The 12234-nt window shown below is 36.3% G+C and overlaps 1 protein-coding gene across 2 annotated transcripts in view; it reads right to left on the reverse strand.

Moving 5' to 3' along the window:
- Positions 1–12234, reverse strand: part of TMEM87A (transmembrane protein 87A) — a 44724-nt gene that overhangs the window by 15309 nt on the left and 17181 nt on the right. For both annotated transcript variants that reach the window (XM_059372614.1, XM_059372613.1), the window contains exons 7-11: positions 11115–11232; positions 6022–6083; positions 5070–5253; positions 3670–3769; positions 1337–1430 (exon numbers count right to left, since the gene is read on the reverse strand). In XM_059372614.1, the coding sequence (XP_059228597.1) occupies positions 1337–1430; positions 3670–3769; positions 5070–5253; positions 6022–6083; positions 11115–11232 (558 nt within the window). The remainder of the gene's footprint in view (positions 1–1336; positions 1431–3669; positions 3770–5069; positions 5254–6021; positions 6084–11114; positions 11233–12234) is intronic.

Raw genomic sequence — 12234 nt, forward strand, 5'->3', positions numbered from 1 at the left:
GCTTTGGTGTTACAAGCCCCAATCCCATCATATCATCTCCCATCGCTGTGATTTTTGGCTACAAGTCTAAAAAGACCCTTCTCATATTTCAAAGTACTGCAGCATTAATACATAGTTATAATTTCCAGAGCTGTAATACAATATAATTCTACAAATAAGAGCACATCCCAAAATAAGATGTAAGGCAAGTATCTGTCCCCGAAACTATGCCACTTGTTTCACGAGTTTATATATATAAGATGCTATTTATATAACCCTGATTACCCAGACATCAGGGCATTACTGAAAGGATATCCATAAAATAATACAGGCATCAATTGCTGAGAGGGCCAGGTTTACTATCAGAGCCAATGAGTAAGAAAAATACTACAGCAGCAGAAAGAAAAGGAAATTGACAGAGGGTTAGAGTTGCTAAAAGTTGAAGATTACATACAGGACAGTGTGATCTGAAAAACAGTATGTATCCATAAAATGTTTTATTTAAGGAGTAATTTATTACAAAACTTACTGAGCTCACTAAGTCAAGTTTATAGCATTTACCACCTTGAATCTAATGGGTTATTGCTGACAGTGATTTTTAAATAAATAACTACTAGAATGCCCAGTAGTTATTAATCCAGCTGGAATGACCATTCACATTAATCCAACTCTGACAAAATTTATCATTTATATTTAGTGCTTTAGCTTCCCTTCCTGACAAAGAGCATGATTTTATAATTCTCAAGAATAAAGTGAAACAATTAGTTGCATTTTAGAAAAGCCTCTGAAACTCAAGTACTAATTAAGCAAAGAGCACTATCACTTTAAAACAAAAAAGAGAGGGTGCCTGGAGGGGCGGTCAGCTGAGCATCTGACTCTTGGTTTGGACTCAGATCCTCATCTCAGCGTCATGAGATGGAGCCCCTCATCAGGCTCCAAGCTCCTTGGGAGTCTGCATGGGATTCTCTCTCCCTCTTCCCCTGCCCCTCCTCAACAAGCATGCACACATGCTATCTCTCTCAAATAAATAAATCTTTTAAAAAAGTGTATTATTAAGCAAAATTATAATCTTTGCCACTTATACAAGAATGAGGGCCCACTGTCTGGGAGGAGGCAATGAGTAAGTAGCAATTTGTGGACAGGTGGGAAAGCATTCATTCCTAGTTACTCATTAAACTTATGAAGTTCTAATGGATTAAAAAGAAAATTTAAATTATATATACATTTTGAAAATCAGAGTTACAAATGATTTAGAAGAAATAGTAAAGAAGTCCACAGACTTTTCCAATTCACCCTCTCAGGACAAAAACAATGTTATTTGAACTGATCATAAATACTTAGATTAAGCAGTACTGACCCCGGTAACTCTGAGGACGCCTTCCATGCCAGAGAACAAAAGATAGAGGGCTCCTGCTACCACAACTTTGTGAAGAGTGACTCCAAGGCGAGGCCTAAACAGGAAGCAAAGAAAGAGCTGAGCATCAATGCCACAAACTCCAAAATAAGTTAAAAGCAATCACTTAATTAAAATACTGGTCAATAACTTAACAGAGGAAGTCAGACATACTTAATCTACATAAGAAAAAAAAACTCCGAAGAACTTATGGTCTTAAACCAAGTTAATAACTACTAGAACTTTAGATCTGGTTCCCGGTTACTGTATCAAAAAAACAAAAACAAAAACAAAAACTCATTTTATTATAGAGACTTCTGAAACATTCAACAGTATAATGAATCCCTCTATGTCCAACATCTAGTCCCAATAACCACTAAGTTATAGTCAATTGTGCCTCATGCAAATCCCATCCACTTCCTATCCTCCCATATTATCTTCAAGCAAATCCTAGATAGTGTATCTTTAACTTGTATATATTTCAGCATGTTTTTAACCAACAAGGACTTTTTAAATACATTAGCACAATACCATTACCAAATCTAAAAGTTTTGATATAAGCAAATATCCTATTGCAACCCATTAGATAAACTGTACATTTGTAAGCTCAGAATCCAACAAAATATGAAGTCTTTCAAGCAGCTTATGCTTCAAGATGCCATTCAATCAGAATCTGCATTCTGATTGATAACAAGATCTCCAAGTGATTCATTACTACACTGTCAGTTTGAGATGCATTGCCTTAAATCATGTCTACCTAAGTCTAAGTAGTATTTGTCCTTGTATTTTTTTATTATATGCTAGCAAAGGTCCATATGGGCAAGGATTTTTCTCCCCACTGTTGTATTTTTGAAACCTAGGCCCTGGCATATAGTAGGCCTTCATATTTGTTAAATGAATTAAATAATTTTTAAAAATGAAACTCACCCCATTTCCCTAACCCCATTGAAAACAAATCTCCCTCCAGTGAATAAGTTTAAAAAGTTAAAACCCAATTCTTCAATCCCACTTAAAGCAAGACTCCTTGAAATAGCTCTCTATACCCAGCTAGTTCCAATTTCTCTGCTCCTATTCTCTCTTGAACTCACTCCAGTAAAGCTTTTATCCTAGCATTTCCCTAAACCATCTTATTAAGGTCACTTATGTCTTCCATGTAGTTCAACCCAATGGCCATCATTTAACCCTCCTGACACAATCGCTCCTCCGTGAAACTCTTCAGGTTTGCCTCTCACCACAATAAACCTTCTCAAATTCCTCTAATTCTGTTTCACCTCACTGAATTCTAAGTAACTGAAAATGTTCAAGGGCTCCGTCCTTTGATCTCGTCTATATACAATTACTTCCTCAGTGACTGCATTCCATTCTCATGGTTTTAGATAAACATATATATCCTGATGACTCCCAAATTCATATCTCTACCCCACTCTCTCTTCTTTATTTCCCCATTTGGTTACCTAACTGAACTCCTAATTTTGCCTCTACTCCAAACTTATTTCACCTAAGATTCTCCTTAACTTATAAATTCCATCCTTTCATTGCTCAGACCAAAATAGTTGGCATCATCCTTGATTCTTCTTCTCGTTCACATCACACAGTTGATCTACCAGAAAATTCCATTGGCTCTACCTTCAAAATATATACAGACCACATCTCAGCATCTCTTCCTCTAGGTATACATATGGTCCCCCACACCACCTTTAGATCTCTGTGTAAATGTCACTAAGTGAAGCCTTCCTTAGCAACCCTATTTACAACTATATGCTTCACTTCTTGCCTAGCACTCTCTACACCCTTCCTCTGCTTTATCTGCTCCATAGCACTTACCACTGACATATTAGATATTTACTTACTTATCTGTATCTTTGTCCCCTCCCTCCACAAATGTAAACTCCAAGTCTTTTGTTTACTTGCTGTGTCCTCAGCACCTAGAATAATATCTAGTATACAGAAGGCACTCAATAAAATTTTTGAAAAATAAATTATTTTCAGACTTTTTTTCAGACCGAGTGACATTCTCATAAAAAAATTGATTTCAAAAACATTTTGGAAGATTAAAAGTCACTCTAAGTTCACCCTAAAAATTTGATGTTTTAACATCATTCACTACATTGCTGATTTTCCTACAAATGCTCGAGTTCTCAGAAGTGAAATGAAACACTTAACATTTTTTAGAAACCTGTCTTATTGCAAACTATTTCTTATATCAATTCTTTCAGAATTACAACAGGAACCTACAATACTGTTTCAATTTAATCAGTGTTTTAATATGTTCTTCCATATAAAAAGTCCATACTTACTTAACTATGCCATACCCCAGGCTGACTATAATGACCAGGGTTCGAGCCAGCGAGCGTTTAACTGCTGAAAGCAGCTCTGCAAGGATCAGGGCACCTTGGACTATAAGGAAGAAAGAAAGAAAGAAAGAGTGCTATAATCTAGGTTTGGGAAAAGGCGTGACTCTAGAACCAGAATGTCGATCTAGATAACTAATGCTCTTCAGAATAAGCATTGGGATTAGTCCTGTTCAAAGAAAATACCTCTCCTGCAATTCTTCTAAGTACACAAGCTGATTTCACTTACCTTGCTCATGTGAATAGCAGTCTGGGTATGCTTGAATCACCTTCCCTCCCTAACCCCACTTCACTAAAACCTCAGCAGAATACCTCACCTACATAGACAGTTTATAACACCTACAGAACTTTTCTCCCATTTTTAAAAACTGGGGAATACAGATTGAAAAAATACATATACACTGAAAAGCACAAAACACAAACACACAGAGTTTTCAAATTATTTTCACATCTACTACTTTCAAACCTTTTCAAAGATAGGGAAAGCTCTAATTAGTAATCTTACAATAATCATCATTCATAATCAAATGGTCTAATGAAGAGAGAACCAAAGCTATCACAAAAAACTTCAGCAAAGCTGAAGTTTACTTAGCTTTGCTTAGTTTACTAGCTTTTCACTCTAAGGGTGAACTTAGAGTGACTTAATGACTTAGTCATTAGCTGTTTACTTCAGTGAACCATAAACACCCTCCCATTTTCTTGGTATTACTGTGCTTAACCAATTCTTAGAGGTACTTCTCCCTCATATTTTAAAATCTCTGAAATCAAAGTAGGTTAATGGCATCTTACTATTAAGTTGGCAGTATTTATTTCTCTCCTTAGATGGATAATATAATAATGGTACCTTAAAAATCAATGGCAATTGAGGGGCGCCTGGGTGGCTCAGTGGGTTAAAGCCTCTGCCTTCAGCTCAAGTCATGATCCCAGGGTCCTGGGATCGAGCCCTGCATCGGGCTCTCTGCTCAGTGGAGAGCCTGCTTCTGCCTCTCTCTCTCTCTCTACCCGCCTCTCAGCCTACTTGTGATCTCTGTCAGATAAATGGATAAAATCTTTAAAAAAAAAAAAAAATCAATGGCAATTGAGATGCAGCGATGGTGATAATCTTATCCAAAATGGCCACTGCTGCTGTAACTTGTGTGAATCTATTTCAGCACAATTCACTCTTAAATCACTGAACCCGTAAATTACGAGATTAAAAACAAAAGTTACAAGTGATTATGCTTAAGTTATTCTAATAATTAAGAAACCAAAAAGTTAAACCCACTTAACGACTGCCGACATGAGGAAAACTCACGTCTTACCTGCCAATCACTCATAAGACAGGCGAACACTCTTTGGTTACATACCTGATTCGCCTTTATATCGGATGTTCTGAAATTCTGCATAAAAAACAGCTTTCTCGAGCATTCCCAGGAAGATGACAGCACCAATCCAAAACTGGATTCTCAGAAGATCTCTCCAATAGCAGGCAGACCATGCCAGCCACAGAACACCAAACAGGACATATACAATACACATCACCATGAAAAACTGTCATCCAAATGGGTAAGAAATAAAAAGGAGGATTAGGGCCAAGAGCCAATTTAGAATACTCAGTCCTAAACTATATAAAAAATATATATATTCTACCTCCTACTATAAGAGTAATTATTTCATTTCTTTGAAGTTCAATACTAACACAAAAAAATCATCTCCTCTTGCAGAGAGAGAAACTACCTAAGGACCTATCATCAAGAGTAACTGTTCTTCTGCATTTAAAGTGTCTTTCAGCTCACAATCTAAAAGTACATAAATAAGGAGAACACTAAGGAGCAAAGAAGACATGGCAGGGTGAAGATACATCTAAAGGCAATGAAACACAATGTGTGAAAACTATGAAAGGGAAAAGAAGAAATGAACAAAGGAAATCTGAAAACAGTGAGGCTATTCCAATAGACACAAACACACACGATGAAGTGTCATCATTTAGTTACTTTAAATGCAATCAGAAACTACAGGAAGGTAAGAAGTGCCCCACTTTGAATTCTAGACAGAATATGAGATCTGAAATTATCTTTGAGGTACTTTCCAATTCTGAAATTCCACAAGTCATCAACTCTTCATTCTACAGATGAGAGGAGGCAGAGTCATCTACTGACACTCTCAAGGTCATATTTTAGTAAGAAGTACAAAACTACAAAGCAGTGTTTTCTGAACCGTTCAGAACAATTCTTGAAAGAAGAATATTAACACAAAACATGAACAATCTTTCAACTTAAACTTATGTAATGTTAAGGGTAAGAATATAAGTTCACTTACAATCATCAAAGGATATTCTTCAAGCGTGAGGTATTCATAGGGACCCTTCACTTCAACAGTCACTGCCAAAAACATAGTCCTCGAAATTAATGTTAAGGATGCAGAAATTAAACAAAAACATTGCATAAGATTTGTCTGGTGAAATTAATGAAAATTCCATTGGGTTATTTACTTTTAACCATTTCAATTCTGGTGAATATTATATTTATAGAGCACTCTGAAATTCCTGAGGTGTTCTCATGATTCATGCTGTGTCCCAGACAGGCCTCCATACTCCTGCTCCCGACAGTATATTAAGTGGAAAAGTCCTTCGCTCCCAGACACACATCCTGGAAAGACTAGATTTAAGTTGGGGCACCTGGGTGGCTCAGTGGGTTAAAGCCTCTGACTTCAACTCAGGTCATGATCTCAGGGTCCTGAGATTGAGCCCTGAATTGGGATCACTGCTCATTGGGGAGCCTGCTTCCCCCCATCTCTGCCTGCCTCTCTGCCTATTTGTGATCTCCCTCTCTGTGTGTAAAATAAATTTTAAAAAATCTGGAAAAAAAAAAAAAAGACTAGATTTAAGTTATTTCTTCCATAAACCCCAACTGGAACCACAGCCCGGCTCCTCTAAATTCCAAACGTATTTCATATGTACTTTTCCTTACAATACATCAATGATGTGCTTTGAAAAGTATAGGATTTCATTTCTTCATTCTGCTATTCTCTTTGTCTTCTATCTAACCTTACCTATATTCTCCTATTTATTACTTTTTTTTTACCTACGTCAATTTTATGGGACTTTGCTACATTAATGTTTAATTCTCATTAAATACTTAATAACAACAACAAACTGGTTAATTTTTACAAAGTATTTAATAAAAATCTGAAAGAAAGATCTGCCTTACTGAAGCAAAACTACGACTTTTAAAATTGTGATTGATAAAACTATCTTAGTTCTGATTGATAAATACTTAAGTGAGAAGTGTTAGTCTGTGATGACAGACTAACAATTGCCTAGTCAACAAAAATTTCCTAGTTTTTACCAAGCAAAAGGAACATGCGATTATTAAAAGTAAACCAAAAAAAGAAAGTAAATCCAATCCAACATTCATATGAACAAAAGGAGCACCCTTTTGATTTTATGATTTTAGCAATCATAAAAATTTTAAGCACGTTGGTTATTAAACCTACACCTTCTTAATTTAATAAATAGGAAACAAAATAATTAGTAAATATTTATTGTATCCTTTGTTTACTCTATGCCAAGGGTCAGCAAAATACAGCACATGGGCAAATGTAGTCACCCACTTTTTATAGTTTCACTGGGAAACAGCCACATCCATTCACTTACATATTATCTATGGTTGCAAATTCACACAACAATGGCAGAGCTGGGTGGCTGTAGTAGAGAGAACATTTACTATCTGGCTCTTTAAGAAAATTTGGCTATATTTTTCCACAAATACCCTGTGAGAAAGAATCTAGAGGATGAAGCAAAAGAAGAAATGGCTAGTTCTCAGGGACAGCTGACATTCAGGGGTGTGACCACAGAATTCTCCCAGAAGGAGTGGGGATGCCTGAACCACACTCAGTGGCAACTATACAGGGATGTGAGGTTAGAAAACTATGGAAACCCCCTCTTCTTGGGTCTCACTGTGTCAAAGCCAGACCTGATCATGTTTTTGAATCAAGAGAAGCAGTCTGGGATGTGAAAAGGAAGGAAACAGGAGCCTTCCATCCAGAAGAATACCTACTATCCAAGATTATCAAGTTCTTAGATTTCTCTAGGGATTCTGCTTCAGCTTGTGATGGTCCACAGTGAGGGCCAGGAGACTCTCCTTGGAGTGGGAGAGCCTACATAATCTGAAAGCTTCTTTGCTGCTGTGAGGACCCTGGGGAAATCTCCCTATTTCTGAGAAACTCTATGCTAAGCACTTTGTAAATTCTGTTTTTCATCATAGGAGAAGTAGGTCAGGGCAGTTGCATGCACACTGGGGTTTTGTGCAGAAATTCCTGGAACACTGGAGACAGATTTCTAACATTTTCTGGTTTATGTTTTCCAATGTCATGGAGGCTTAATTGTAATCTTATAAAATTGAGACTCTATAACTTCATCAAATAACAAAGCACCTTCCTAAAATGAGAAAATGTACAGTTTTATTTCCCTTCAAAAGTCTTTTTTTGTTGTTCATATTAGCTAATACAGAAATTTCCACTCTATATTCCATTCCTCAAATGGTGAATTAATGTAATGTTTCTGTTTCTTAGAATTCCTACATAAATAATGCTATTGGGGAACTAGCACATTTAGAACTCAGAACTTGTAGCCTTTATTAATAAAGTCTCAGTTATTACCTAACTCAAAAAAAAAAATGGCTAAAAACAAAGAAAGAAAGAAAATTTGGCTAACGCTTGCTCTATGCCAAAATATAAAGTAAATTTATTAAGCACTTACTATGTGACACGCATTAGAGAAAAAAGAGGAGATAAAAAGATGAATAAAATGTTTTCTACCAGCCCGCAGAAAACCAGCTAGAAGGGAGAGAAAGTAGGAAAGCAAGACAGAGAACCCCCCAACATATGCTTTCTCTCTCGTGCTTGCTCTCTCAAATAAACAAAATCTTTAAAAATAAATAAATAAAAATAAAGTACCTTCTTATCTCCAAACAATGGATGGATAAAACAAAATAAGGACGTAAGTTCAAAAACAAGATATATACCTCCAAATATCAAAACTGAACAGAAACTCAGAACAGTGTATGACACTGAAGCTATGGTCATTTTGACTCTGGGCCTGAAAAGCAAGCTATGGTAGTCAGGAGTGCAGTTCTTATGGGATTACCAAAATTAGTAGGAGTCTAAGGAAAACCAGGAGCAGAGCCAGATTTAATGCATGAAGAGGCTGAAGTGGAACGGAACAGGGCTTCTTTTCCATCCTTTTCCAAGAAAGAAGGTTGAAAGTAAATGCTAGCAACTGCTGCTTTAGACTATTATTCTTTAGAAAGCTATGGGCCTAGAGGGGCGCCTGGGTGGCTCAGTGGGTTAAGCCGCTGCCTTCGGCTCAGGTCATGATCTCAGAGTCCTGGGATCGAGCCCCACATCAGGCTCTCTGCTCAGCAGGGAGCCTGCTTCCCTCCTCTCTCTGCCTGCCTCTCTGCCTGCTTGTGCTCTCTGTCAAATAAAATAAATAAAATCTTAAAAAAAAAAAAAAAAGAAAATTAATCGGTCTTTTAAAATCTATATAGAGGAGGAAAAAAAGAACATTAGGCCAAAACACTATAATAAGTTCTACAAAACATTCAAAAAATGGATAATCCTACCCATACACAAACTACTCTACAGAATTTTATAATAGGGGATATTCTCCAATTCATTGTATAAGACTAGTATAATCTGGATGCCAAAACCCATAGATGACAGTATGTGAAAAGAAAATTATAGGCCCATCTTACAATGAGCAAAACTTCCAAATAAAATTGTATAAAACAGAAGTCAGCTATATATATATATATATATATAATGTGTGTAAGTGTGTGTATATCAAGATCAATACTGGCATCTCAGAAATTCAAGAATGGGTTTTTCCTTTTTTTTTTTTTAAGATCTTATTTATTTATTTGAGAGAAAGAGAAGGAACATGATTGGGAAAGGGGCAGAGGGAGAAGCAGAAGCAGTCCCCTCTGAGCAGGGAACCTAACACTGGGCTTAATCCCAGGGACCTGGGCTGAAGGCAGACACTTAACCAACTGACCCACCCAGGTGCCCCCAAGGATGGTTTAACATTAGAAAAATTGGTTAATATAATGCAACACATTAACAGATTAAAAATGGGGGAATCTACATGATCATTTTAATTAATATAATCAAAGCATTTGATAAAACTGAGCACTCATTCTCCATAATAAAAAAAAAAAAGGCATAAAAATACACTTAGTAAATGAGGGGGGTAAAAAAATCCTTAACCAAACACAGAATATTCTGAAAAGTCAACAGTGAAAACAATTAATGGTAAAATGCACTAAGGGTGCCAATAAAGTCAGTAACAAGATAAGGATGATCATCATCATTGTTTCATTCAATATTCTACTCAAGAAAGGAGGGGAGGGAAGAAAACTGCAAAGGAGGAAGAAACATAAAATAGAAACTAAAGAAAATAAGACTGGTTAGTTAAGTGACCACAAAATTCCAAGAGGCGATGACTCCAGGAACTGGGTAAGAACAGAAAGGAGAACACTAAGAAAAACTGAGACACTAAAAACTTAACAAAGTCAGTTAAATTCATAAATTTCCAAGTTTTCACTTGGTAATCAAGTTATGACAAGTCAAGTTGAGAATACTGAGAACAAATACCAATCCCTGATATGAGGAAGTGGTGATGCAACATGGGGGCTTAAGTGGGTAGGAGAAGAATAAATGAAACAAGATGGGATTGGGAGGGAGACAAACCATAAGTGACTCTTAATCTCACAAAACAAACTGAGGGTTGCTGGGGGGGGGGGGTTTGGGAGAAGGGGGTGGGATTATGGACATTGGGGAGGGTATGTGCTTTGGTGAGTGCTGTAAAGTGTGTAAACCTGGTGATTCACAGACCTGTACCCCTGGGGATAAAAATATATGTTTATAAAAAATAAAAAATTTAAAAAAAAAACTGATAGGACAATCCAATAAAATTATTATGATATAGAAATGTAAAAAAAAAAAAAGAATCTTAAAAGCAGGAGGATTAAATGACAGAAAATGAAATCTGGTATCTATAATACATAACAAGAAAGCATAAGTAAAGTGCCTGAAACTCTGTTTGGTACACAAAACATTTCTTCTTCTTCTTCTTCTACTTCTTTTTTTTTTTAAGATTTATTCATTTGCTAGACAGAGAGAGAGAGAGAGAGTACAAGCAGGGGAAGCAGCAGACAGAAGGAGAGGGGGAAGGAGGCTCCCCACTGAGCAGGAAGCCCCACCAGGAGCTTGATCCCAGGACCCTTAATGGACTGAGCCACACTCACAACAAACATTCTTAATTATTCCCTCCCTTACAGCAATTTTACACTACTGATCACACATGAAACAACTAGATAATATGAATGGTACAAAGGAACAAATGTACGTACTGGTAAAAAGATTACTGAGTGAATTTTCTTTTGAGGATTCCTTTGAGGATGAAATGCCAATATGTACAATAAAAATGTATGGTGCATCTTGCCAAGTTTTCAGTGGATCATGCATTGCCTGGAAAAAAAAAAAAAGACATCAAATCTACAAGTCTTAAGAACTAAGAACATGTATCAATATGAAAATCTTCTTCCAGAATGTGCCTAAAAACATAGCTGAGTTCTTCACTTTCATTCATTAAAACAGCAGGTACAACAGAACAAACGGGCCTATACTGCATAAAGTATGTCAGACTACAAATTATTATATGACAGGACATTTTAGATCTTGTTATACACAAAAATCATGTATTTAACCTATTTTTTTTTTTAACAAGGAAAACCTCAGCTAAATATCACTAAATTGAATGTTGCATTAAGCCATGCTAGGATACTTGGTTATATTTTATATAGATAAAGTAAGGAGATTTAAATCACCTCAAAACAAAAAATACCCATAATGTTGACAGTGAATTATATTATAAACACTAACTCCTGAATTTAATTTCCTTTGTTCAATATCCTTCTCAAAACTACCAGAATTTCTAGTGAAAAGGACTCACATTTTTATCAAAAATTAAATCATGGCTAGTCTATGTGGAGTCACTGTCTGTCAAAGTAAAGGAAGTGGAGGTAACAGCCTCCATGTATACAGAACAAGTTATTTGGGAAGAATCCGTTTCAAGACCAGTTATTCATAGCCCAAGCAAAAAGCTTTCAAAGGATTTGTTGTCATACTTACTAGCGTACTATGGACCCTCACAAACACAATACTAAAACACAAAGTTAAAGGAGAAAATTACGGGGTTCTTCCTTGTGTGAAAGTAGGTATCACCGCTTAGACTTACAATTTATTATCTTCTGGTCTTAAAATTAAAAGAAACTTTTACCCAGACACCTCTGGGTAAGTGTCATCGATCTATAAAACCCCTCAAAGTAGATAACAGAGTTTACATATTTATGTGTTTTCCTGTGGAGCCACAGGTTTTCTCAAATGTTCAAATTATCCTACAACCCAAGAAAAGGCCAAAACAAGAGTTCAAAAATTATCTTCCATGCCCAAATCACAAGTGTCAAAGTA

The sequence above is a fragment of the Mustela nigripes genome, chromosome 13 (genome assembly GCF_022355385.1).
Source record: "Mustela nigripes isolate SB6536 chromosome 13, MUSNIG.SB6536, whole genome shotgun sequence".
Classification (NCBI taxonomy): Eukaryota; Metazoa; Chordata; class Mammalia; order Carnivora; family Mustelidae; genus Mustela; species Mustela nigripes.